Source organism: Tachysurus fulvidraco, chromosome 9, assembly GCF_022655615.1.
Source record: "Tachysurus fulvidraco isolate hzauxx_2018 chromosome 9, HZAU_PFXX_2.0, whole genome shotgun sequence".
Taxonomy (NCBI): domain Eukaryota; kingdom Metazoa; phylum Chordata; class Actinopteri; order Siluriformes; family Bagridae; genus Tachysurus; species Tachysurus fulvidraco.
In genome coordinates, this window is record NC_062526.1 from 18,146,386 (window position 1) to 18,173,529 (window position 27,144).

At 35.4% G+C, this 27,144-nt stretch overlaps 1 protein-coding gene across 1 annotated transcript in view; it reads left to right on the forward strand.

The window, feature by feature from the left end:
- The first annotated feature begins 15,719 nt into the window (after positions 1–15,719).
- Positions 15,720–27,144, forward strand: part of LOC125145527 (E3 ubiquitin-protein ligase rnf213-alpha-like) — a 54,003-nt gene continuing 42,578 nt past the window's right edge. The window contains 8 exon segments of the mRNA XM_047818692.1: positions 15,720–15,730; positions 15,882–16,001; positions 16,543–16,721; positions 18,098–18,330; positions 18,461–18,675; positions 25,932–26,087; positions 26,588–26,765; positions 26,935–26,993. Of these exon segments, the coding sequence (XP_047674648.1) occupies positions 15,720–15,730; positions 15,882–16,001; positions 16,543–16,721; positions 18,098–18,330; positions 18,461–18,675; positions 25,932–26,087; positions 26,588–26,765; positions 26,935–26,993 (1,151 nt within the window).

Sequence of the window (27,144 nt, forward strand, 5' to 3'; positions counted from 1 at the left end):
CATCGAGGATTGCATAATTATGTATAAAGTTTCTGCAATAATAACACATGCCTAAAAATGACATTAGAAGTTTCTTTATTTAAGGCTTTGGATTATTTTGTATATCTGCAACTCTGTTTTCTTCTATACTTTTACCTTGTTCTGATATCAGCTGTCACAGAAATTTCACCTGCTATTTTACAATTTGCAACTTTCAAGCTTTATTATAAATGGTTGTAGATTCAGAATGTGATTTTTTATTAATATATAACGCAAACCAAAATTAAGGATACCGCAATTTACAAGGCCTGTAATCAAATCTGGGGTTTACTTGCACCGGTGCACAATCCCATATCATGTTTACTCAGAGTTGCTTAAGAACTGTGTTTCAATAAGGATCATCTACAGAAATATGTGGTAAGTGCCACATTGCTTTTAGCACATCTGTGTTTGCTTCTGCCGTTATCGCAAATGTTCTGTCAGCCAAGGCTATACAGCTCAAAGACATTACAGATGGCTTTATCTTATTCACTGTACAGTACAAATACCATGGGATCTGAACTGAGTTTCCAATCACCAGTTTTCACACATTTGACATACTTACTTACTTCAAGAAAGCTTCACTTCGCCATCACTACAGTATTGTTCTTCCCTTCAGCTATGATATAGACACATTTCTTTCCAATAGTTGCCTGGGTTACGTATGTATGTTTGGACAGAGCTATCAGTCTGACTCTAGTCAAGTTATATGACTCGAGTCCCCCATCTCTGCTAAATATCCATGTGTCACCACCACACTATTGTTTATCACAACTTATCTGAAATTGTATTCACTGAATGTGTTGATTATTGAGTCAAATCTCTTATTTGTCAGTGAAATGAGTGGATTATTCTCTGTAATATTCATACAGTAAAACGTACAAATAGTTCACTTATTGAAGCCCAGCGTTTATGCGCCACCTAGTGTCAATATTTATTAATTAGTTTTTAGCATTTAATTATAGTCTGTATATTGCACTTAATTGTCTGTATTAGGAGTAAGAGTTTTTCTGTTCTTTTCTCTTTTTTTAGCTACAGAAATAAAGGATTGTATAAAAAGAAACATTTTTATTTTCTTTGGAACGTTTTTGCACAAGCAGTTATTCCATCTGGATGCTTTATAATAATAATAATAATAATAATAATAATAATAATAATAATAATAATAATAATAATAATAATTATTATTATTATTATTATTATTATTATTATTATTATTATTATTATTATTATTATTGTTATTATTGTTGTTGTTATTATTATTATCATTATTATTGTTATTATTATTATTGATATTATAACACTTTTCAGCACCCCTCCCATGAAACGCCAAGAAGGTCGTGTACTCTACACTGCCATTTGGGCCGTAAGCGCAAATAACAGTGAGAGACCTATCCCCAACCCGAAGGCGCAGGGAAACGACCCTCTCATTCGTCGGGGTGAACTCCAACACATGGTGGCTGAGCTGGGGGGCTATGAGCAAGCCCACACCAGCTCGCCTCCTCTCACCGGGGGCAACTCCAGAGTAGTAAAGAGTCCAGCCTCTCTCGAGGAGTTAGGTTCCAGAGCCCAAGCCGTGCGTGGAGGCAAGCCCAACTATCTCTAATTGGTATCTCTCAACCTCCCGCACCAGCTCAGCCCCCCCCCCCGCCCCCCGCCCCCCAGGGAGGTGACATTCCATTCCTAGAGCCATTTTATTTTTATTTATTATTATTATTATTATTATTATTATTATTATTATTATTATTATTATTATTGGTGGGGGTGTTAGTTTTTATACAAAAATATACTGTTCACCTCTTCCTGACATTTAGTAAAAGGCTAATAAATGTAAAGTAACAAGCAATAGGTCACTCTTCAGTTTTTCTGAGCAACTGATATTTCTCATAAGAAGTAAATTATTATTTCTTTCTTTTTTCTTTGTTTTTTCGTTCAAGTTTATGCTGAGAGTTAGACCATATCTGTCTTATTGTAAAAGCTGTCTATTTTTTCATCCAGCTTCATTTAATTTGTCATCAGCAGGTGAGCTCTGTGACTGTACATTTTGTTAGTGTTTGTGCTCCACTACGACTTTATTCATAATTATTTTTTATGAATCATTATTATTATTGAGTGACTGTTTACAGTCTCTAGTCATTTTTGTAAAAGTATAGTGTTATAAAGCAAACTAATTCAGCTAATTATCTATTAAAGAAAATCAGTTTGTTGTATTAATTGTGTAGATTTATGGACTGATTGATATTATAACTGTATATGGATTACAGCTGAAAACCTTTATGTTTATACTGCTGTGTGTTTTAGGTGCTTTTGAGATTAGAACTAAAACTTTGCTCATATATGAGGGTTTATCATGCAAAATGATATCTAATATATAACCAATTGAAATAGAATATTAATTATGAATTAGTTTGATTTCTTCTTGGTTCATTCCTCAACACACTGCTGTTCTTCAGCTCACAGTCGAGTCAGAGCTCCACCAGGACACAGCTTTACACAGACTTATTAAACCCTCAGTACAGAGTGTTGAGGAACAGGAAAAGCTACAACTCCAGATTTCCAGTGTGAAAGCTGATGAATCTGATGGATTGTGTTCTGTACTGATTTAGTGTCTTGTAATTACAGAGTGATTGTGGATTGATGTCATCAGTGGAGCCGTCCTGTCTGTTATTTCCTTCACTGTCTGTCCAAGACCACAGCATCTAGTAAAAGGACAGAGAACGAAATATATATATTTTAGAGAAGAAGGTTATACATTTTCACATATAGTGAAATGAGATTTAATAACAATGTATATTCATCAGAGATTAATCTGGTAGTGATCTCCTGTCCTGTGATGTTGGGGTCAGTTTTGGTTTCTACACAGAATTCACTTTCACTTTAATTGTGATTTAGAACAAAGTGTTAGAATAAACGATTCTGTTTAATATCTTTTCTGTAAAATCTGATGCCAGCAGTTTCCCTAAAGCTGACGCTCAGTGTATCGGGGTGACGTCTGGAATGATGAAACTCTGGTGTTATGACCTTCAGTCTAGTGTTTTATTTCTGTGCTGCCCTCTGGTGTTTTTTTGCACCTGTCATGTGTTTCAGGAAGGCGGTTCCGGAGTAAATAGGAGAATGGATCTCGTTGGTTGTCATCTCCACCTGTTCCAGAGAAAAGGACTGCCTGGATCCCTGATTAGCGGCTTTGCTCTTTGAGCTTTTGCTCTTTGAGTTTTTGCTCTTTGAGCTTTTGCTCTTTCGTGCAATTGTGTTTGCTTTGTTTGTGTTGCTTTGTGTATTTGTATGTTATATTCCTTGAATGTTTACCCATTTCAGTAATTTGTGATTGTCTCGTCTTAGAGAGAAAGTTTGTGTTCCTAGTGTGTTGAGCCTGTGAGTTTTGTTTTGCCTTGGTTTATGTTTATGATTTCAAATGATTGATTTGTTTGTGCTTGACCCGTGTCTGATTTACGACTACGATTACGGAAGCTGTTTTTGACTTGTTAGCCAGCCGATTTAATTATACACCTTTGTCCAAAACATGGTGACAAGGTATGTAGGGGGAGCGACGGCACTTATTTTGGAAACCTTTATTATTTTATTTCCTTTCATTTTTAGGTTTAGTAAGAGAGAGGTGTTTGGTGAAGATGGTTCTGTTTATTATTTTGGCCTTGTCCTCCCCTGAAGCCTAAAACCCTTGTCATACCCTTGAATAAAAGATTTTGAATTGTAACAACTCTGTATGAAGACTTTCTTTTACCCACTCTGTTGCGACCGACCACTAGACGGTTCGTAACACTGGCATCAGGACAATGATAAACAAGACATTCAAGTTTTTAACAGGTTTTGGTCTCCACATGAATCCAGTTTTCCTGGAATAAAATAAATCCTGCATGTTTCATTTATTTATAAAAGACTGTAATGTTTATCAGATATCTGTGGTGTAATAGAATGACTAATAGAAATAGCTCTAATAATCATTATATTTCAGAGGATTGTGTTAAAGTTAAAACTCACACAACATCCAAATCTGATTTTGAGTCTAATGACACATCAGATGACACTCGACTGATTACAGAAACTGTTCATAAAGACTTCAGTAACTCTTCTCCTCTCTGCATTTCTCATGCAAAATCTCATGCCAGCAGTTGCCCTAAAGCTCACGCTCAGTGTATCAGGGTGACGTCTGGAATGATGAATCTCTGGCATGAGGACGATGATAAACAAGTCATTCAAGTTTTTAACAGGTTTTGGTCTCCACATGTCACCTTTGTCATGCTCTTAATGTGTAAAAAGATCAGGAATGTCTTTAAAATAAACTGCAACCTTGTTATTGTAAAAATATAAAGTGATGTGCTGGATTCAGATGAACTTTTTATATTCCACCTCCAGCACGTCTCACACTAGTGGTACAGGTTTATAAATTTTATTTAATAGTGAAGTTAATTCTACATTTTCATGTGTCTTGGATCAAGTCATATTAACTACATACTGTAAATTATTGAGCTGTAATGTTTAGTCCCAGTCCACTTTCTCTGGCTGTTTTAAATCTTTACAGTCTCTGAATATTCATGATCCCCATTACTTAAAGTCAAAAATGTCTTTCTGCTATCACAGAAATAGGACATTAGGATTTTCCCCCATTCCCGACATAATTAATCAGATCACATTAGGTGAGTGTATGATGTAATATAAACACTCTCTCATCCCTAGTGGTGTGAATAAAAAGTGAATAAAAAGTTACATTCATAAATAACGTAGGTAAAATCATACACAGTACAGGTTGTCAAATGCTTATATCTGTTTGTATGTGGAAAATTATATATATATATATATAAACACAGAGTCAACTAATTGAAATGTGTCTAAATAACTAGTGTAGAATAAGATGCTTTAAACTCACACACATTCACCCGTTCTTTATCGCAACAATATCCTCTTTAATGAAGTGTTAATTCTGTTCAGTTGTGTTTTACAGTACAGTATAATATGGTGGTGACTGTGAGTATGGTGGTGTTTAGGGCTCCTCTGTTATTTAGCTTGTTCTTCATGTGACAGACATCATCTACTGCTACAATCCCCTAAGAGCCTGGTGTAGAATCTCTACATCGAGTGAAGTCTCTTAAAACCCCAAATTCATCACATGGTGACATTGTTCCTGTCCTGGTGTGATTGATGACTGACAGCACCACAGTGACATACTCCACAGAACCTTCTACAGCAGGCACACCTTGGTGATATTTTTGTGCTCGTTCATGTGAGTTAAATATTACTCTTGTATCTTATTATTGATGAGGATAAATCGTTCTAAAACATTTGTGTTCATTTAATGATTAAATTATACAAAAAATGGTTTATTTGTGTACTATACATTGTAATATGACATTGAATATTCATTCATTCATTCATTCATTTTCTACCGCTTAACCCGAACTACTCGGGTCACGGGGAGACTGTGCTTATCTCAGGCTTCTTTGGGCATCAAGGCAGGATACACCCTGGATGGAGTGCCAACCCATCGGAGGGCACACACACACTCTCATTCACTCACACACTACAGACAATTTTCCAGAGATGCCAATCAACCTACCATGCATGTCTTTGGACCGGGGGAGGAAACCGGAGTACCCGGAGGAAACCCCAGAGGCACGGGGAGAACATGCAAACTCCACACACACAAGGCGGAGGTGGGAATTGAACCCCCAATCCTGGAGGTGTGAGGCGAACGTGCTAACCACTTAGCCACTGTACCCCCTGACATTGAATAGCATGAAGATATTTTAGATAATACTATGTATAAACAATATCTGTTTAAGGATGAATCCAGTTTTCCTGGAATAAAATAAATCTTATATTCAGTTCAATTCAATTCAAGTTTATTTGTATAGCGCTTTTTACAATAGACATTGTCTCAAAGCAGCTTTACAGAACATAAACATAGAGCAGAAGGTAAACATAATTAATGATAAAGGAAATAACGAATAATAAAAGTAATAAAAATTAACAGAACAAAAATTCTAGATTATTATTAGATATAAATAGTTCACAATCTGTATGTATTTATCCCCCTATGAGCAAGTCTGAGGTGACTCAGGCAGCAGTGGCAAGGAAAAACTCCCTTAAATTGGTAAAGGAAGAAACCTTGAGAGGAACCGGACTCAAGGGGGAACCCATCCTCATATGGGTGACACTGGGGGTGTGATTGTAATATACAGTCAGTTAAATGTTGTATTGGTGTAAGGATCATGGACTTCAGATCTCCTTAGTATCACAGAGTCTAACTGGAGATGTCTCAGGATTCTTAGAGTCGGCCTCGGCTCAGTGGACGTCCAAAGGCTTCGTCCCACGGAGGACGTTGGGAGCTGGTACAATGTCTGGATGCCTCGGGATGGGTACAAAGAGAGAAACAGTGGAAAGGGATTAACATATCTGCTGTTCATAAAAATGTGCAGGCCTGATGTACTGGTGCATAATACTATAGGATGTATTATGTGTGTGTACGCCTGACTAAAGAGATGAGTTTTTAATCTACGTTTAAACTGGGAAAGTGTGTCTGAGCCCCGAACACTATCAGGAAATATGTATGTTTCATTTATTTATAAAAGACTGTAATGTTTATCAGATATCTGTGGTGTAATAGAATGATTAATAGAAATAGCTCTAATAATCATTATATTTCAGAGGATTGTGTTAAAGTTCAAACTCACACAACATCCAAATCTGATTTTGAGTCTAATGACACATCAGATGACACTCGACTGATTTCAGAAACTGTTCATACAGACTTCATTAACTCTTCTCCTCTCTGTATTTCTGCTGCATTTTTCAGCTATAAGGTATTGTGGAGCCTAATGAGATTTCTCAGAAACCAAGTGACTTCTAACTGAAGTTGAAACTATAGCTACAGTACATATGTATCTGTTCTTCCTCTCAAACCATGTGATTTCTTTGTACAGATCTTTATGTTCTCTGAGAACTCATGTGACTTTATAACTAAAGTTTGTGCGGTTCTAAGTAATAAATCAACTACTCAGCTCCACCAGGACACAGCTTTACACAGACTTATTAAACCCTCAGTACAGAATGTTGAGGAACAGGAAAAGTGAAATTTAGTGAAACATATAGTGAAATGAGATTTAATAACAATTTATATTCATCAGAGAATAATCTGGTAGTGATCTCATGTCCTGTGATGATGGGGTCAGTTTTTATTTCTACACAGAATTCACTTTCACTTTAAGTGTGATTTAGAACAAAGTGTTAGAATAAACGATTCTGTTCAATATCTTTTCTGTAAAATCTCATGCCAGCAGTTGCCGTAAAGCTCACGCTCAGTGTATCGGGTGACGTCTGGAATGATGAATCTCTGGCATGAGGACGATGATAAACAAGACACTCAAGTTTTTAACAGGTTTTGGTCTCCAAATGTCACATTTGTCACGCTATTAATGTGTAAAAAGATCAGGAATGTGTTTAAAATAAACTGCAACCTTGTTATTGTAGAAATATAAAATGATGTGCTGGATTCAGATGAACTTTTTATATTCCACCTCCAGCACGTCTCACACTAGTGGTACAGGTTTATAAATGAATTTTATTTAATAGTGAAGTTAATTCTACATTTTCATGTGCCTTGGATCAAGTCATATTAACTATATACTGTAAATTATTGAGCTGTAATGTTTAGTCCTAGTCCACTTTCTCTGGCTGTTTTAAATCTTTACAGTCTCTGAATATTCATGATCCCCATTACTTAAAGTCTAAAATGTCTTTCTGCTATCACAGAAATAGGACATTAGGATTTTCCCCCATTCCTGACATAATTAATCAGATCAGATTAGGTGAGTGTATGATGTAATATAAACACTCTCTCATCCCAGACATTATTCACTAGATTCTTCACCTTATACACTGTATGGAGTGAACAGCTTGTGATTACACTCAGTGCATCAGTGCAACTCTGGTGATGTTCTCAGGTCATCCTTCAGCTACGGTGTACTTAATTATACACTTCTAAAAACTGTTATTGCAGGAAGTTGTGATTTAATTTACGATTTAGGCCCTTAGAGCATCAGATGTCTCAATGATTAAAAATCATTTATAAAAAAAAAAATTAAAAAAAAGAGCGTCTCAGTGCTCCCAAGTGGTGTGAATAAAAAGTTACATTGATAAATAAAGTAGGTAAAATCATACACAGTACATGTTGTCAAATGCTTATATCTGTTTGTATGTGGAAAATTATATATTAAAAAAACATAGAGTCAAATAATTGAAATGTGTCTAAATAACTAGTGTGTAGAATAAGATGCTTTAAACTCACACACATTCACCTGTTCTTTATCGCAACAATATCCTCTTTAATGAAGTGTTCATTCTGTTCAGTTGTGTTTTAGTTTTAGTTGTGTTCCAGTATAATATGGTGGTGACTGTGAGTATGGTGGTGTTTAGGGCTCCTCTGTTATTTAGCTTGTTCTTCATGTGACAGACATCATCTACTGCTACAATCCCCTGAGAACCTGGTGTAGTATCTCTACATCGAGTGAAGTCTCTTAAAACCCCAAATTCATCACATGGTGACATTGTTCCTGTCCTGGTGTGATTGATGACTGACAGCACCACAGTGACATGTGTTTATAAGAATAACCTTATATATTAAAGTCAGATATTAACAGTAAAGTTCTGTTAAAGCTCTACTAAAGCTCTCTCTCTCTCTCTCTCTCTCTCTCTCTCTCTCTCTCTCTCTCTCTCTCTCTCTCTCTCTCTCTCTCTCTCTCTGTGCATGTGTGTGTACGCGTGTGCGCAATCGTGTGCGTGTATGTGTGTGTATGTGTGTGTATGTGTGTGTGCGTGTGCGCAATCGCGTGCGTGTGTGTGTGTGTGTGTGTGTGTGTGTGTGTGTGTGTGTGTGTGCTTTGCTCATGTGCATTAAAGCACCTAAACAGTGAGTGTTTACTGGCTGGTGTTAAAGGTCATGACTTCAAGTGACTCATTATGAGGTGAAATGCAGAAAGGAGCTTCAGGTTTTTATTCTGTATCCGAACTACAGTATAACACACTGAATTGTATGTGAATGTGTTTGGTGAATTCATGTGACTCCACAGAACCTTCTCCAGCAGGCACACCTCTGTGTTATTTTTGTGCTCGTTCATTTGAATTTCATTTCCAAAACATTTTAAAAATTACTATTGGATCTTATAAGTGACAAGGAGAAATCATTCTAAAACATTTGTGTTCATTTAATGATTAAATTATACAAAAAAATGGTTTATCTGTATACTATACTGTAATACAACATTGAATAGCATGGAGATATTTTTGATAATACTATGATAGTAATACTAATAATAATACTAATAATAATGTATAAAAAAAAGATCTGTTGAATGGTGAATCCAGTTTTCCTGGAATAAAATAAATCCTGCATGTTTCATTTATTTATAAAAGACTGTAATGTTTATCAGATAGCTGTGGTGTAATAGAATGACTAATAGAAATAGCTCTAATAATCATTATATTTCAGAGGATTGTGTTAAAGTTCAAACTCACACAACATCCAAATCTGATTTTGAGTCTAATGACACATCAGATGACACTCGACTGATTACAGAAACTGTTCATAAAGACTTCAGTAACTCTTCTCCTCTCTGCATTTCTCATGCAAAATCTCATGCCAGCAGTTGCCCTAAAGCTCACGCTCAGTGGATCAGGGTGACGTCTGGAATGATGAATCTCTGGCATGAGGACGATGATAAACAAGTCATTCAAGTTTTTAACAGGTTTTGGTCTCCACATGTCACCTTTGTCATGCTCTTAATGTGTAAAAAGATCAGGAATGTGTTTAAAATAAACTGCAGTCTTGTTATTGTAAAAATATAAAGTGATGTGCTGGATTCAGATGAACTGTTTATATTCCACCTCCAGCACGTCTCACACTAGTGGTACAGGTTTATAAATGAATTTTATTTAATAGTGAAGTTAATTCTACATTTTCATGTGTCTTGGATCAAGTCATATTAACTACATACTGTAAATTATTGAGCTGTAATGTTTAGTCCCAGTCCACTTTCTCTGGCTGTTTTAAATCTTTACAGTCTCTGAATATTCATGATCCCCATTACTTAAAGTCTAAAATGTCTTTCTGCTATCACAGAAATAGGACATTAGGATTTTCCCCCATTCCTGACATAATTACTCAGATCAGATTAGGTGAGTGTATGATGTAATATAAACACTTTCTCATCCCTAGTGGTGTGAATAAAAAGTTACATTCATAAATAACGTAGGTAAAATCATACACAGTACAGGTTGTCAAATGCTTATATCTGTTTGTATGTGGAAAATTATATATATATATATATATATATATATATATATATATATATATATATATATATATATATATATATATATAAACACAGAGTCAACTAATTGAAATGTGTCTAAATAACTAGTGTAGAATAAGATGCTTTAAACTCACACACATTCACCCGTTCTTTATCGCAACAATATCCTCTTTAATGAAGTGTTAATTCTGTTCAGTTGTGTTTTACAGTACAGTATAATATGGTGGTGACTGTGAGTATGGTGGTGTTTAGGGCTCCTCTGTTATTTAGCTTGTTCTTCATGTGACAGACATCATCTACTGCTACAATCCCCTGAGAGCCTGGTGTAGAATCTCTACATCGAGTGAAGTCTCTTAAAACCCCAAATTCATCACATGGTGACGTTGTTCCTGTCCTGGTGTGATTGATGACTGACAGCACCACAGTGACATACTCCACAGAACCTTCTACAGCAGGCACACCTTGGTGATATTTTTGTGCTCGTTCATGTGAGTTAAATATTACTCTTGTATCTTATTATTGATGAGGATAAATCGTTCTAAAACATTTGTGTTCATTTAATGATCAAATTATACAAAAATGGTTTATTTGTGTACTATACATTGTAATATGACATTGAATATTCATTCATTCATTCATTTTCTACCGCTTATCCGAACTACTCGGGTCACGGGGAGCCTGTGCCTTCTTTGGCATCAAGGCAGGATACACCCTGGATGGAGTGCCAACCCATCGGAGGGCACACACACACTCTCATTCACTCACACACTACAGACAATTTTCCAGAGATGCCAATCAACCTACCATGCATGTCTTTGGACCGGGGGAGGAAACCGGAGTACCCGGAGGAAACCCCAGAGGCACGGGGAGAACATGCAAACTCCACACACACAAGGCGGAGGTGGGAATTGAACCCCCAATCCTGGAGGTGTGAGGCGAACGTGCTAACCACTTAGCCACTGTACCCCCTGACATTGAATAGCATGAAGATATTTTAGATAATACTATGTATAAACAATATCTGTTTAAGGATGAATCCAGTTTTCCTGGAATAAAATAAATCTTATATTCAGTTCAATTCAATTCAAGTTTATTTGTATAGCGCTTTTTACAATAGACATTGTCTCAAAGCAGCTTTACAGAACATAAACATAGAGCAGAAGGTAAACATAATTAATGATAAAGGAAATAACGAATAATAAAAGAAATAAAAATTAACAGAACAAAAATTCTAGATTATTATTAGATATAAATAGTTCACAATCTGTATGTATTTATCCCCCTATGAGCAAGTCTGAGGTGACTCAGGCAGCAGTGGCAAGGAAAAACTCCCTTAAATTGGTAAAGGAAGAAACCTTGAGAGGAACCGGACTCAAGGGGGAACCCATCCTCATATGGGTGACACTGGGGGTGTGATTGTAATATACAGTCAGTTAAATGTTGTATTGGTGTAAGGATCATGGACTTCAGATCTCCTTAGTATCACAGAGACTAAGTGGAGATGTCTCAGGATTCTTAGAGTCGGCCTCGGCTCAGTGGACGTCCAAAGGCTACATCCCACAGAGGACATTGGGAGCTGGTACAATGTCTGGATGCCTCGGGATGAGTACAAAGAGAGAAGCAGTGGAAAGGGATTAACATATCTGCTGTTCATAAAAATGTGCCTGTCTGATGTACTGGTACATGATATTATAGGATGTATTATGTGTGTGTACACCTGACTAAAGAGATGAATTTTTAATCTACATTTAAACTGGGAAAGTGTGTCTGAGCCCCGAACACTATCAGGAAATATGTATGTTTCATTTATTTATAAAAGACTGTAATGTTGATCAGATAGTTTTGGTATTATAGAATGATTAATAGAAGTAGCTCTAATAATCATTATATTAAAGTTCAAACTCACACAACATCCAAATCTGATTTTGAGTCTAATGACACATCAGATGACACTCGACTGATTTCAGAAACTGTTCATAAAGACTTCAGTAACTCTTCTCCTCTCTGTATTTCTTCTGCATCATAGATTGACTGGTTTCTACACAGAATTCACTTTCACTTTAAGTGTGATTTAGAACAAAGTGTTAGAATAATCGACTCTGTTTAATATCTTTTCTGTAAAATCTCATGCCAGCAGTTGCCCTAAAGCTCACGCTCAGAGTATCAGGGTGACGTCTGGAATGATGAAACTCTGGCATCAGGACAATGATAAACAAGACATTCAAGTTTTGTGTGTGAGCCACTTTTGTGTCTCATACACTGCTCTAATTGTGTAACAATAACACTGCTTTATGTTCTGAGAAATCATGTGACTTTAAACTAAAGTGTGTGCAGTTCTAAGTAATAAATCAACTACTTAGGCATCGATACATTTGTTTGCAGATTATAGATTTTTTTATTAATTACAATAAAATACTAAGTACAGAGGACGTGCTGTGGTTCAGTGGTTAAGGCTTCGGGTTACTGATCAGGAGGTCAGGGTTCAAGCCCACAAGCTGCTGAGACATCAACGCTGGGGCCTTGAGCATGGCCCTTAACCTCACCTGCTCCTGGGCACCGCACTATGGCTGACCCTGAGCTCTGACCCCAGGCTCATAAAAACCTGGGATATGCGAAAACTTAAAAGCATTTCACTGCATGTTTGTACTGTGTATGTGACATATAAAATTTTGAATACATTGTCCTTATCTGTTTATATTGCCTACCTCTCCTGTATACAGTATATTGTTGTTTATAAACCTGTTTACAGTGTTTGATAGCTGCTAAAGTTGCAGAGCTGCTAAACGGTTTATCATTAAATTTAAATAATAATAATAAAGATTTATTATATTCTGTCAGTAGACTTATAAAATATAGTTTAATAAATATAATTCCACCTATTAATACTATAGATGCCATTTCTACAAGATAAAAAGACAAAATTTTGTTGATAAATTAGGATTTATTCTTTATGTAAATAGAAAGTTTTTAAAGAATAAAATAAAAAATACTGTTTTTTTTATTGTTTGTTTATTTGTTTTGGTTTTTTCGCATATATAAAGTCTAGCCCAAATGTTTGCAGTATTTTTTGTCTGCAGTAAATGGAGCATGCTAATGAATGTGAATGTAAAATTGAATGTTTGAAAGCTTCAGTGATGTTTTTTGACTCAGAACCTCCTTTAGCAGGGTGTGTCTGTTATAAATACACCAGTCTACTGAGTCTACACACTTTTTCCAGGATGCAGAAGATTAGATCAGGTTAGAGATTATGATTTAATAATGAATCAGTTTGTTGTTATGTTCTCTAAATAATGTAAATCAATGTTTAACATAAAATAATCTGCATTGAGGAGAACATATAAGGCTTGTTTTGCATTTGTCAGAGGAAGAGCAGATTTTAGTGCTACACACTGAGGCATATTATTATACACAGGATTGTAAATTCTGCAGTTTTAAAAAGTTTTAAAAATCGCAGTGTAAAATACTTCAGAGGTATGTTATTTTACAGTTCCACTTTATAGAATTTATGTTTTGTAATTATCTAATGACATATAAAATAGGAGTTCAGGAGCACAGTCTCGAACCTGCAGTCAATTTTATCTCAGAGTTTAAGGGACTTTTATCCGGACAAATATCGCCCTCTAGTGGCTGTTTTAATCCGATATGGGTGCAACAAAATGGGAGCAGTAGATAATGTTAGAAATCTCATCTGTTATATATAAAAGATCATCATAGAAAATAAATAAATAAAATTCACTTTCCAGGTAAACCTGTAACTGATGCCGAGGTAAAATGGATTCTTCTCAGAAAACAGTCCCTTCAGATGAACTGGCTGCTCAAAATGTAATGAATATTTTATACTCTTTTTTTGTTGTTGTATTTTTTTTTATTTTTGGGGGGGGGGTTCAGTTTAGAATATAAAACCATTATTTAGTCTTTTTAATTAATTTTTTTAGAATCCTGCTGAAGAGAGAACAGACTCTGTGGAGAATTCTGACATGTTTCCACACAACAATTCTCATGGTAAGAAATCTTGACTTAAAAAAAACCCCAAATAATATTGATGCGCATTACTTCACTGGAGCCTGAGATATATATGAGTAGATAATAATGTTACACTGTTGACCTACAGTATAAATTAAGTTTAATACAGATTTCTGTTATTAAACTCCTTTTTTGTGCATTTAGTAGAGTATATAATAAAGTGTTGTGAAGTGGCAGGACTTCAGAATTATTAACGTTATCTCTTCAAACATCTTCATTAGAAAGAGCAGGACAGCTACAACCAGACACTCTGAACACAAGAACAGAGGTGAGAGGAGCTCAGAATGCCTAATAATAATAAAATCACTTGAGATATCTAATGCATACATCCTTTTGGACACTTATGTTTCATCATTTTAAGTCGGAGACCCAGGTAAGAGCTGAGGCTACTTCAGAGAGAACAGGAGAAACTCCACATGATGGACAGAAACACACACCACTGACAGGTACACTGACTGCCTCTAATGTAATGTTCACTTTAAATCTTATGTCGTTGTGAAATAAGCCACAGAAGAATGTTATTGGGATTTTATATATATATATATATATATATATATATATATATATATATATATATATATATATATATATATATATATATATATAAAAGAATTTAATAGTATATTATACAGTACTTTATATTATGTAGTACGAATTAGGTTATATAAATATACATGTCTGTCTGAGGTGAACATAAGAGATGATTAAAACATGATAACACTGTATTTAACCTCTGTATTTATAATGATTTTATATGAATGACTATATGCAAATACTGAAGCAGGTTATGAATATCAGGTTTGGAAAGGTTTATAAAATAAGGTTTCAAAAACTGAGAAATACTGAAGGGTCTGATTAATATAAAATCTAGACTACAAGTAAAAATGTAGATCATTGCTCCTCACCTCAAACCCCTCCTCTTCTGTTTGAGAAGACTGTAAGGGCTCCTGTAGAACATCCTTCTCTGGTGGATTGTCTTTTAATTCACCTAAATATGTCCAAAAGTTTTATTTCATTTCAAAGGTTCAAAGGTTGTGTCATTTCAGTGACATTTATTTAAACTAGCTTAGTGTGCCAGACCTAATAGGACCATAACTAAAAGATAATTATTAACATTTTATTTGAGGTCTTATCAGGTCTGGAACACTAAGCTAGTTTAAATAAATGTCTGTTAACATTTTTGAATATCTTTTTTCTTTAGTGCCACACTATTGGCCAGATAATCAAGACAGGTACGAATAATTTTATGTGAAAAATTTAGATTTTTGTCTCCAAAGTTGCACTGTTTATAAAATAGAAATCACTCACTATCTCACTCTCTCACTCTCTTGTTTCCTGCTTTTTCAGTTATAAAAGATGTATTACTTGTGAATGAATGTGAATGACACTAACATCTCATGGCTGAAATGTTCTTTTTGAACAGCATTTTCTCAACCCGCTTATCTTCCTTTACCTGCTCTCTGACTTGGATGATCTCATCTAGGTGTTTGTGCTCTCTAACTCTCTGTAACACTTTAGGAATGAAGACTGTATTTGTGTGAAGTTTTATGCTGCTCTTCGCAAGGGAGTTGGTTCTTCACATGATAAGATGCATATTGTATTCTCTGATGGAAATAAAATTGAGATGAAGCCAATAAGGTAAGTTCATAAATGACATTTTACACCATAAAAGGAACTTTTATTATTAAAGCACACACTGCATTCATATGTTGTGGTATTTCACGCACTCATCTGAAAGTACATTTTCAGTTTAAATCAACAAAAAGTAGCTGCAATATGAAGCTGCAAAAAAGTGCAATGAGTTTTTATTATTCAAAATGGGTGTATTTGTTGTTAGGAAAACAACACAGTAATAATTGATTAAGGCTGCAGTTTTTATTTATTTAATATCAACTTCTCATAACATTCCATAGTGTGTTTGAGTATATTAACCACCAAAACATAAATTCCTCCATGATATAATGTGGTGACATATTTGACATCTTATTTGTTCTTATGTTATAGGAAAGTCTTCATCTTTTTCGGAACTTTACAGGAATAGAATTCATAACATTAAAATAGTGTGCCAGAAAAATCTAGTGTCATGCCACAAGCCATAACTGTCCACCAAATTAAAACCTCAGAACTTCAGCATTTGTGTAAATGTGAATTTAGATATAAACTGTTTGTGTTTTTCCAGATCTGATGAAACTGGGCGGATGTTCAAACTTGACCTTTTTTTTGACAAGTCATATACACAAAATATTTGTTACACATACTGTCTTACTGATAAACAAGACAAATTTGAAACCCTTGAATATGGAAATCAGAAATACAAATACAGAACATTGGCCAGAGACATCACTGAAAAGGATAAAGGTAAGATTGTTAACTAACAACTAAATGTCTATTAGCATATCACTAAAAATTAGTTAAAAATGTTGGAAAAAATATATATCCACAAAATAATTCAACTGATTCACCTTTACTGACTGTTTCTGTCCTCGTGGAAGAAATCTGAAATTATGCACATGTAAAATACCTTCGTCATCAATCATCACTGGGAAAACACAAGTCTTTTAATACAAAATATACAGATGGTTGTTGACCAGCACAATATTATTATTATTATTATCAAAAGAATAGTAATTGACAATAACATTCAGCCTAATCAGAACCAGAATTTAACACCCACATGAGCGTGCATGTTTATACAGCTCTTGACCATGATAAGTTTCACTGGGTTTACTATTTATGGGTATTTGTTTGAGAAAAGTGAATATTTTTGTTTTCTGTTACAAACTACAGACACAATTTCTCCCAAATTCTAAAACAAACATCTTGTCTAAAATTTAAATTTAGAGTATTTATTTGCAGAACATGAAAACTGGTCAAAATAAAAAAAATACAGTGTTTTCAGACTTTAAATAAAAATCAAGCTCCTATTCATTTATAAACCGCACAATAATAATGTTTTAACTTTAAGTTTAAAAATCTGTATTTTCTGGGAAAATGCTGCTCCTGGTACAAAAATTCAAGCAGCTCAGTTTTGATTGATGGCAAAGAGTTGTTTTCTCCCTCTGCCGGTCTGTAGCTTTGTTGTCTCGTGTCTGCAGCTGGACACAACCTGAGACTCAGTGTCCCTCTGTCAGTAAAACCAGAACTGAACCTTCTTTTCTTCACACAAAACTTTTTTTTTTAAACTCTTTTGGCATAGACAGTTTTTATTTGACTCCTATTACTTTCTCAGTACTACTAGCATTGATTTTGCCAGCTGGTCCTATAGTAAGAGAATACTGATGACATCAGCAGTGGTTTTTATTTTTTCCTTGTCTACAACATAAGAAGGATTCGGCCATTTTTGTCCACACAGGCTGCTCAGGTATTTTTTCAGTCTGTTGTCATCTGAAGACTGGACTACTGCAACTCACTGCTGTCAGGTCTACCTATGAATGAAATTCGTCCTCTGCAAATGATCCAAAATGCAGCTGCATGATTGTTTTCAACTCATGGTATCTTAAGTCTGTAACCCAGTGGACCAGAGACAATGTATTCAATGATAGAGACGTAAAAGCACTTTTGTACATCTGCAGCTGCCAAATGCTATAAATGTGAATGTGAATGTAGATGTACTGCTGTACATAAAAAAAAAATCATTTATAAATACAGATGTACTTCATGTTCAGAATATACCATATGTGCTGATATATTTTTGTACGTGTTTGAGAAATATTTTGTATTTCTTCTATTTACAGTCTTTCACCAGTTTGATGATGTATGCATGCAAACAGTAAAATGGTTTTGGAAGAATAAAACCACAGTGCTTAACAAAATACGATCCAAATTCATTCGTGCAATGTTAACACAGCTGATGAACTGCACAAATGAGGATTTATCAGAGATGCAAACTACAGCTTTATTTTTTATTACTTGTGTTCAAACAAGACGTGTTATTGACTCTGAATTGCCCATGATACTAAAATCCTGGGTAAGTACAGGTGGAATCAGTCTGCATTGTTTGCTAGTTTAAAAGAGCTTTGATGAGCCACATTATATGTCTGAATCATGGAAAATTAAATTAAATTTATTTGATTATTTGGAATTCTTTTCATTTTTAGGATGATGTAAAGAAAAAATTGGACAAAGCATTTCAACATACAATTAAGGAGTCAAAAATGAACACTCCAGTTCAGTATGTTCTCGCTGCAGCACTTCTTGCTCAGTTTTTTCAGATTCAACCTGAGAAACTTACAATGGAAAAGCTGTCTGGAATTGTCAAACAAAATGTTGAGCTGCACGGCCCGCTGACGAGTCTCAGTGACACAGTGAAATTGTGAGTTCATTTTTTTATTAATTGTTGCCTTTTAAAAGTTTTGAAATGTTATTGGTTTTTATATTACAGTAGTATCCTACAGAAGAGATGGTTCTTAAGACACATTTTGTATAAAACATTATTGTTTAAGAATAATACCGTCAGTTTTTCATGACTAAATTTGGACATAAAATGTATATTATAATTCCAAAGATGTGTTCTGATGTAGTTTCCATCTTACAGCTGGTAAACAGTATATATCATCACTATTCTGTTTATTCCATGGTTGCAGAATTATATTACCAGGCATCATACATGTGGAGGCTATATATGAGTTACTGGAGACTAATAAGGGTGACAAAGACAAAATAGTGCTAGACGTTGGAAACTGGCTGTGTCTTTGACTGTTATCTTTTTTTATTTGCTGACACTTTCAGATTAGTGGGATTGTCAGGATCTAGCCCAGACATTTTGCCGTGTGTTTTTTGTTTACGTTTTGTGTGTCTTCCCCACCTTTGTCTATTCCTTCCTGCCTCAGCACCTGTTCCTCATGTGTCAATTTGTCTCCCTATTTATCCGTGCATTTGGCAGCGTGGAATCCTCGTATTTGTATTGTATTTGTGTGCTCTGTTTCGTTGTTCTGTGGTGTCTGTTTCCCAGTTTTGTTTGTTTTGAGTTTTCTGAAATATATCATGTTTTTTTAGCTATCCACAAAGACACAACCGTTTTCTGACAGGGATCTTCTGAGCAGTGCAATTTAGTTTAATGTAGAAACTTTACTGAATTTATATGTAGACTTCAGGCAGCATGAGCAAAATACATGGGGAATAAATGTTCAAGCCATTCTGGAGAATACAGATGTTGTAGTGGCATCTGTAGCTATGTATAGTTTAAGAAAGAGATTTGTTGTTATAGCAGCAGGACAATGAATTAGATTGTTAAAATGATCTGATATATCAGAGAATTTTTTTATTTTTTGTCAAGCTACTGACTATAATTAACTACATCATTTTAATTATTTAACACCTTTAATCACCCAATAAATCATCTTGGCCTAGTGGTGCTACTGATGATCTCTCCTCAACAGGTTTTTGCTCAGTAAGAAAGAAATTAAAGGGTACATTGGTGTTGGCTCATTTGCAGATTGCTTGGAAGCAGTGGTAGCCTAGTGGGCATGTGGTAGCCTAGTGGGCATGTGGTAGCCTAGTGAGCATGTGGTAGCCTAGTGGTTAAGGTGTTGGGCTACCAATCGGTAGGTTGTGAGTTGATCCCAGGTCCACCCCACTGCCACTGTTGGGCCCTTGAGCAAGGCCCTTAACCCTCAGTTGCTCAGTTGTACAAAAATGAGATAATGTAAATTGCTCTGGATAAGGGCATCTGCCAAATGATGTAAATGTAAATGTCAGTAAAGTATTAGGTGAGCTATGAGGAATAAGAAGCTTGTTCATATGGTTCTGATTTTGTGACTTGTATCTTGGTGCTAAATACATTAAGTTTCCAGTGTATGCTTAGTCTTTCCATTTCAGTTAAAAATCTTTTATGTTCAGTATTGTGAAATAAAATCTGACAGTATATGTTTGACTTAGATCTTTAATTACTGGAATAAAGGATACATTTTCTCCACTGAAAGTGAAGAAAATAAGAGTTTTCCCTTAATAAATAAAATCATTAAATAGACACTCTACATCAGAGGTATTAAAATTTAAAGAGGTCCAGTAAGAGAAAATTTCTTGAAGCAAAGGTCCAGAAGATCATAATGTCTAACTAGTTAGTGTGATATATATTTATGTAGCCTAGTAGTTGTATCAACATCTGCAAGCAATCAATACCTGACTGTCAAATCAAATAAATTCAGTACAATTCAAAAACTTTTTGACAATATTTATTGTCATGTAACATAGAACTAAACATATGTATGATTGTAGATATGTATAACGTTCTCTCATTAAATAAATAAAAGTTGGGCTACATTTCAAAATAAGAGAAAATAAATAAAATGTGAAAATTGTGTATGTTTAAATAAAGTGCTTAACTTTCCTTTTTATATCTCAGTGAGAGAACTGAGCTCTAGCTTGGCTTGGGTTAGTGTTAGGGTTAAACCTGGGCTTGGGTTAGGGTTAAACCTGGGCTTGGGTTAGGGATAAACCTGGGCTTGCGTTAGTGTTAGGGTTAAACCTGGGTTTGGGTTAGGGATAAACCTGGGCTTGGGTTAGTGTTAGGGTTAAACCTGGGCTTGGGTTAGTGTTAGGGTTAAACCTGGGCTTGGGTTAGGGATAAACCTGGGCTTGGGTTAGTGTTAGGGTTAAACCTGGGCTTGGGTTAGTGTTAGGGTTAAACCTGGGCTTGGGTTAGGGATAAACCTGGGCTTGGGTTAGTGTTAGGGTTAAACCTGGGCTTGGGTTAGGGATAAACCTGGGCTTGGGTTAGTGTTAGGGTTAAACCTGGGCTTGGGTTAGTGTTAGGGATAAACCTGGGCTTGGGTTAGGGTTAAACCTGGGCTTGGGTTAGTGTTAGGGTTAAACCTGGGCTTGGGTTAGGGTTAAACCTGGGCTTGGGTTAGGGTTAATCCTGGGCTTCAATGGATGCTCTCATACACATGTAGAGGTGCTCAATAGTGACCCTGGAACCATATTTGGTTTTGATTATATTCACTGTAGAGAAAGCTGCCTCACAGCTGTATGTAGAGCCAAACATGGTCAGGATGTATAGGGCTACTTTCCTCAGACCAGGGAAAGCTGTCTCAGGGACGCTGTCTTCAGATTTGAGTGGAAATGTTTGTTCAAAACCTTTATGTTTTGTCTCATAATGGTGTTTCACATTGTCACTTTTAATAAGTGCCACGGTTTCTGAACATATGAGACACACTGGTTTAGTGTGAAGTGGGAAGTGTGAACAGAAATGAGTCTGAATATTCTGGAGTAAATGTTTTCGCTGTCCACTTTTTTTCTCTTACTTTCTCTGTCTCACCCGTCTGTTTCCCTCCCTTTGTTTTCTACATGTATCGCTATCTTTCTTTCCTGTGTAACTTTACTCTAAGGCCACGTCCACACTGCAAGTCTTAAATGCTCAATTTGGATATTTTGCTCAGATCTGATTTTTTTGTTTGGCTGTTCACATTACCTTTTAAAATGTGGCCTATATCTAAAAAAAAAAAAAAAAGAAAAGAAAAAAAAACATAGGGTAAGTGTGTTGTGTGCACATACCTAGGGTAAGTGTGGTGCGGGCGTGGTGGCCTGGGCTTTGCACTGGGCTGGTTCCATGCTACACACCATGCTTTTTTAATGCATTATACACTAGTTGACAAACATATCATGAGTATAACAATGAAAGCAGCCATATTTATTCCACAAAAAAAAAAATAAAAAAACGTATACACACACAAACAGGGTAAGCGTGGCATGTGCGGGACGGCTGGGGATGGGTATGGATTTTGGGACCATGGATCCCACAGCACTTCACCTTGATAGCCCGTTGTAATATGACGCTGGCGTTGGTCTATGCTATGCCATGGCCATGAGGGTTATCAGCGGCAGCTTTATAATACCTTATCATTAATAGTTGTACCAATATTACCGTTATTATTATTATTATTATCATTATTACTATTATTATTATTATTGTTATTATTATTATTAGTAGTAGTAGTAGTATTGCTATTATAACTACTACTATTATCATTACTATTAATGGCTGTAGAAGCATTATTATTGCTATTACTACTACTAGTTCTATTGGTCCTCTTTCTGATCCTTTAACCTCCCCTTCATTCTGGATGAAATGAGTATATTTGTAAATATATTTATCATTACTACTACTGCTAATACTATTATTACTATTTCTTATTAATTGGATAATAATTATATTATTATTATTATTATTATTATTATTATTATTATTGCTATTACTGTTGATATTGTCACCTTCCTCATACCCAATTTTACATTTACCTTTTGTCTTGTGTGATACTATTACTGTCTTCATCATTATTATTGTCATTATAATTATTATTATTAATATATTTTCCTCTTTGATTTATGTATGTGTGTATATATGTATGTATACACACACACACACACACACACACACACACATTTTGTTTTGTTGGTCTTTGTATTTGTATTTTGCATCTAATAATAAACAAACAAACAAACAAACAAACAAACAAACAAACAAACAAACAAACAAACAAATAAATAAATAAATAAATAAATAAATTTTAAAAAATGTGGCCTATATCAGATACCAGTGTGAACAGTTTGCTGTTTCGAACTGACCCACATGCGCAAACGAACAATAACAATGACGTCACATGCAGCTCGCCGTTGCGCTAAAAAGGTCAAAAGAAAGGCTATGTTTTTATTTTGTAAAGGAACTGGTTCGCATTGTATTTTTTTTTACAAGAGACACACTCTACTGTTGCTGATGCTGCTTTTTGGTCGAGTCAATGGGGAGATAAAGTGTTACTAAGCCACGGATCCTCCCATTCTGCAGGAACTGCGATCTTATTTAACAACTGTCCAGGGAAAGTTATCTCTGTCAAAACTGATTCTAATGGACAGTGGGTTGCAATTGTGGTGGATATTGTATCCGTCTTTTTTATTTTGATTAATATTTATGGTTATAATAATGTAAAACAAAATGTTTCTTGTTTAGTTTGTGATTTCAAGAAGTTATTCCCAACAGATAATATTGTTATAGGTGGAGACTTCAAAGTTACACCAGATGAAAGTCTTGACAGACATCCACCTAAAAGTAGTACCCCTCAACTTAACTCTATGATTACAAAGTTTTGCAATATCTTAAAGTATTGGATGTAAGGAGACATCTTAACCCTAACACCAAACAGTTTTCTTGGTTTAGACCCAATGCCTCTAGCAAATCGAGGATCGACTATTGGTTAATTTCGGATAATTTGTTACATTTTGTTAAGCATTGCATTATTTCACCAGCACCCCTAACAGATCACTGTGATATTACCTTGGATGTTACGCCAAGATGTAAAGTTTTACATAGTAATGGATTATGGAAGTTTAATTCTGATTTGCTTGTAAATGAGGGATTTTGTGCTAAGCTAACAGATTTAATTAGGGAAATTGAAAATAGTAATGACTTCAGTTCTCATAAAGCTAGGGGGGAGATCCTTAAATTTAAAATTTGTGAATTTTCTATTTACTATAGTAAAATGCTTGCCAAAATAAGAAGACAAAATGAACACAAAATTATATCTGAAATTAATAAGTACTGCAGTAAAACTTCTCTGAGTAGATCAGAGAAAAGTAATTGTATTTCTCTTCAAACACAACTGGATAACTTGTACATTAAAAAAGCTAAAGGTGCATACATTCGCTCAAAGGCCAAGTGGATGGAAGAGGGAGAGAGGAGCACGTCCTATTTTTGTAGGTTAGAAAGAAGACGGCAATCCAAAAACAGTATTGTTTCCGTAATGGTAAATGATGTTGAAAATACTGATCCTAAAATAATAAGCAAAGGAATACATCATTTCTATAGTGACTTGTATTTGTCTAATTTTTCTCCAAAAGAGTGTGGACTTTTTTAAAAAAATTATAAATTTTATTCTTAAGATTGACAATGAATTAAGAGATCTTTGTGATGCACAATTATGTATGGAAGAACTCGATTTAGCTGTACAGAAACTCAAATCAAACAAATTGCCTGGTCCTGACGGCCTTACAGCACATTTTTATAAATTTTTTTGGAATGATTTGAAAATCGCCTCCGCCTTGTGTGTGTGGAGTTGGCAAGTTCTCCCCGTGCCTCGGGGGTTTCCTCCGGGTACTCCGGTTTCCTCCCCCGGTCCAAAGACATGCATGGTAGGTTGATTGGCATCTCTGGGAAATTGCCCGTAGTGTGTCAGTGCGTGAGTGAATGAGAGTGTGTGTGTGCCCTGCGATGGGTTGGCACTCCGTCCAGGGTGTATCCTGCCTTGATGCCCGATGACGCCTGAGATAGGCACAGGCTCCCCGTGACCCGAGAATTTCGGATAAAGCGGTAGAAAATGAATGAGTGAGAGAGTGATTTGAAAATGTTACTGTTTAATGCCCTTATTGAATCTATTGAAGATGGTTCATTGGGCCCCACAATGAGTCAAGGCTTGATTACATTAATCTCCAAACCAGATAAAGATCATAGATTTTTAGATAATCTCCGCCCAATCACTTTACTTAACAGTGACTATAAAATTTTCACACACGTCTTTGTCAATCGATTGAAAGAAGGACTTAATGGAGTAGTTAATGAGGTTCAATCGGGATTTCTTAAAAAAGATCCATTCACAATAATGTGAATAATGTGAATGTGAAAGGCTAGTAATGGATATGGTAGAATACAATCACTTGATAGAGGATGATGTATATATTCTTTTCTTAGACTTTAAGAAAGCCTTTAACACGTTTAACACGCCTTTAACACATGTCAAAAAAAAAAGATAAAGGTTTGCGCCAGCGAAAACTTTTTTTTTTGCGCCGGCGAAAACGTGACACAAATGCGGCGACTGGAAACATGTGTGTGTTAAGCAAAAAAAAAAAAAAAGTCTTCGCCGGCGCATAATTGTGACGAATGTCAATGTAGATTGACGTAAAAGTCGCATCAAATCCGCCTTGGCTGTTCACACTGCGGCCACATTGGAAAAAATCAGATTTGGGTCTGATTCAGGACCATATATGGAAGTGGCCCAGATCTGATTTGAAAAAATCAGATCTGGGCCAGATTTGAGTGTTCACACTACTCCTGAAGAAGTCTGACCTGGTCACTTGACCCCCAAAAAATCGGATTTGGGCCACTTTTACCGGCAGTGTGAACGGTGCCTAATTCTCTCTCATCTATTTTGCACTGTTGAGACGCAGTATTTACTTCAGGAATGCACAGACTTGATTGGCTAAGTGGTATCATGTGGGATGGTATAAAGCGCATGCAATTGGTCTGTGCGTTTCCAACTACCACTACCGTAAAGATTGCAAAAGCTGTTCCGGTTAAAATAGAATAGCCCCGTCAAGTTTTACATCATAACCTTTTGTTTCGGCTGTAGGTCCGGGTCCGGATTGGGCAGCTTCTAGGTCCGGACCCCGGACCGCGGTCCGCCTGTTAGTGACCTTTGCTCTACATATTAGTACTATTGATAGTAAAATATAGGAAAAGGGAATAAAATAGGCCAGCAGATTTGGATGAATAGTGACTGGGACATGCAGTTCTATGATATTTGAATCACTTATTCACATTTTTGTATAAATGATCATTTATTAATCTTGTTTCTTTTACAGGGAAATTTCTGAAGCTGTACGTTACATGCACTCTCTGGCCTGCCAAAATTCACCAAAAGCAGCACTTTGGTTTATGGCCCTGTTTTATGCAGTATCTCCAGACTGTGTTGATAAATTAGTATATAAGCAATATATGAAGGAGACGTGTGCACACAGGTACAGATACTCACTTTTATTTTAAATAACAAAAACGATAAACATGGGCAGAAACATTTAAATTCTAGTTTAAATGATGACAAAGAACAATTTGTTTGATTTTTATTATATGAATTTGAACTTGGTATACTAGAAACATTTGATACCCTCTGGTAATACCAGTCAATTTTTTTTCCTTCAGTAGTCTTAAAAAATATCCATAGAAAACGTAATCTGGATATTTCTTAAAAATGACTTTTAAAACTCTTATTTCTTAATAACTCAAAAGCATATTACGCAGTTTGGGTGATTTGCTGTGACATCACTGAACAGGGAGAAGCTGAAGGACAACAGAAGCACCCTTATACAAAGAATTAGTATAGATATATACTATACTATAGCTATATAAATATATATTTTGGACTGAAATAAGTAAATAATGAACTCGTTTTATTTGTTGCCTCATGTAATGAAACTGGTGCTTTGCATTTTTTTAATATTTAATTAAATCTCTTATTAAGGGACTTATCAGAAATAATCGAGACACACATTGTGATGATCAAGAGAAAAAAAGAATTCAGAGACGCTGTGTTAGACATGTCTAATGTGGGAGATGGACGCTACCTCTTGAAAATCACAGTCACTCCAGAAGAATTCTTGTCACAGCTGATAAAATGGCAGAACTCTGTCAGTTTCTATGTAAGTGTTAATCGAGTTTATATGCAGCTCTCTATTTCAGCGGTGTTCAGTTTCTAACCCACAAGCATGACCTAATTTATATAGTACGTCCACCTAGTTGTTTTTGAATCTGTGCTAATCAGTTACACACTAAGAAAATTTTGGATATGCTTTCTATTTGTTTTGTCAGAAACTGCATGAGGATGTCAAAACAGTAGCCTTGCACATTAAGGACTGGCTAAAAGAAAGGTACTTTGAAAAAGACAGATTAATGACTAAATCACATACAACACAGTGCCCTCCATAATGTTCAGGATTAAAGATATTTTCTTCTGTACTCTAACCACTTGTCAACAGTTTGGGTACAAATTTTAAATTGTAAAGTGCTCAGCTTTGTTTC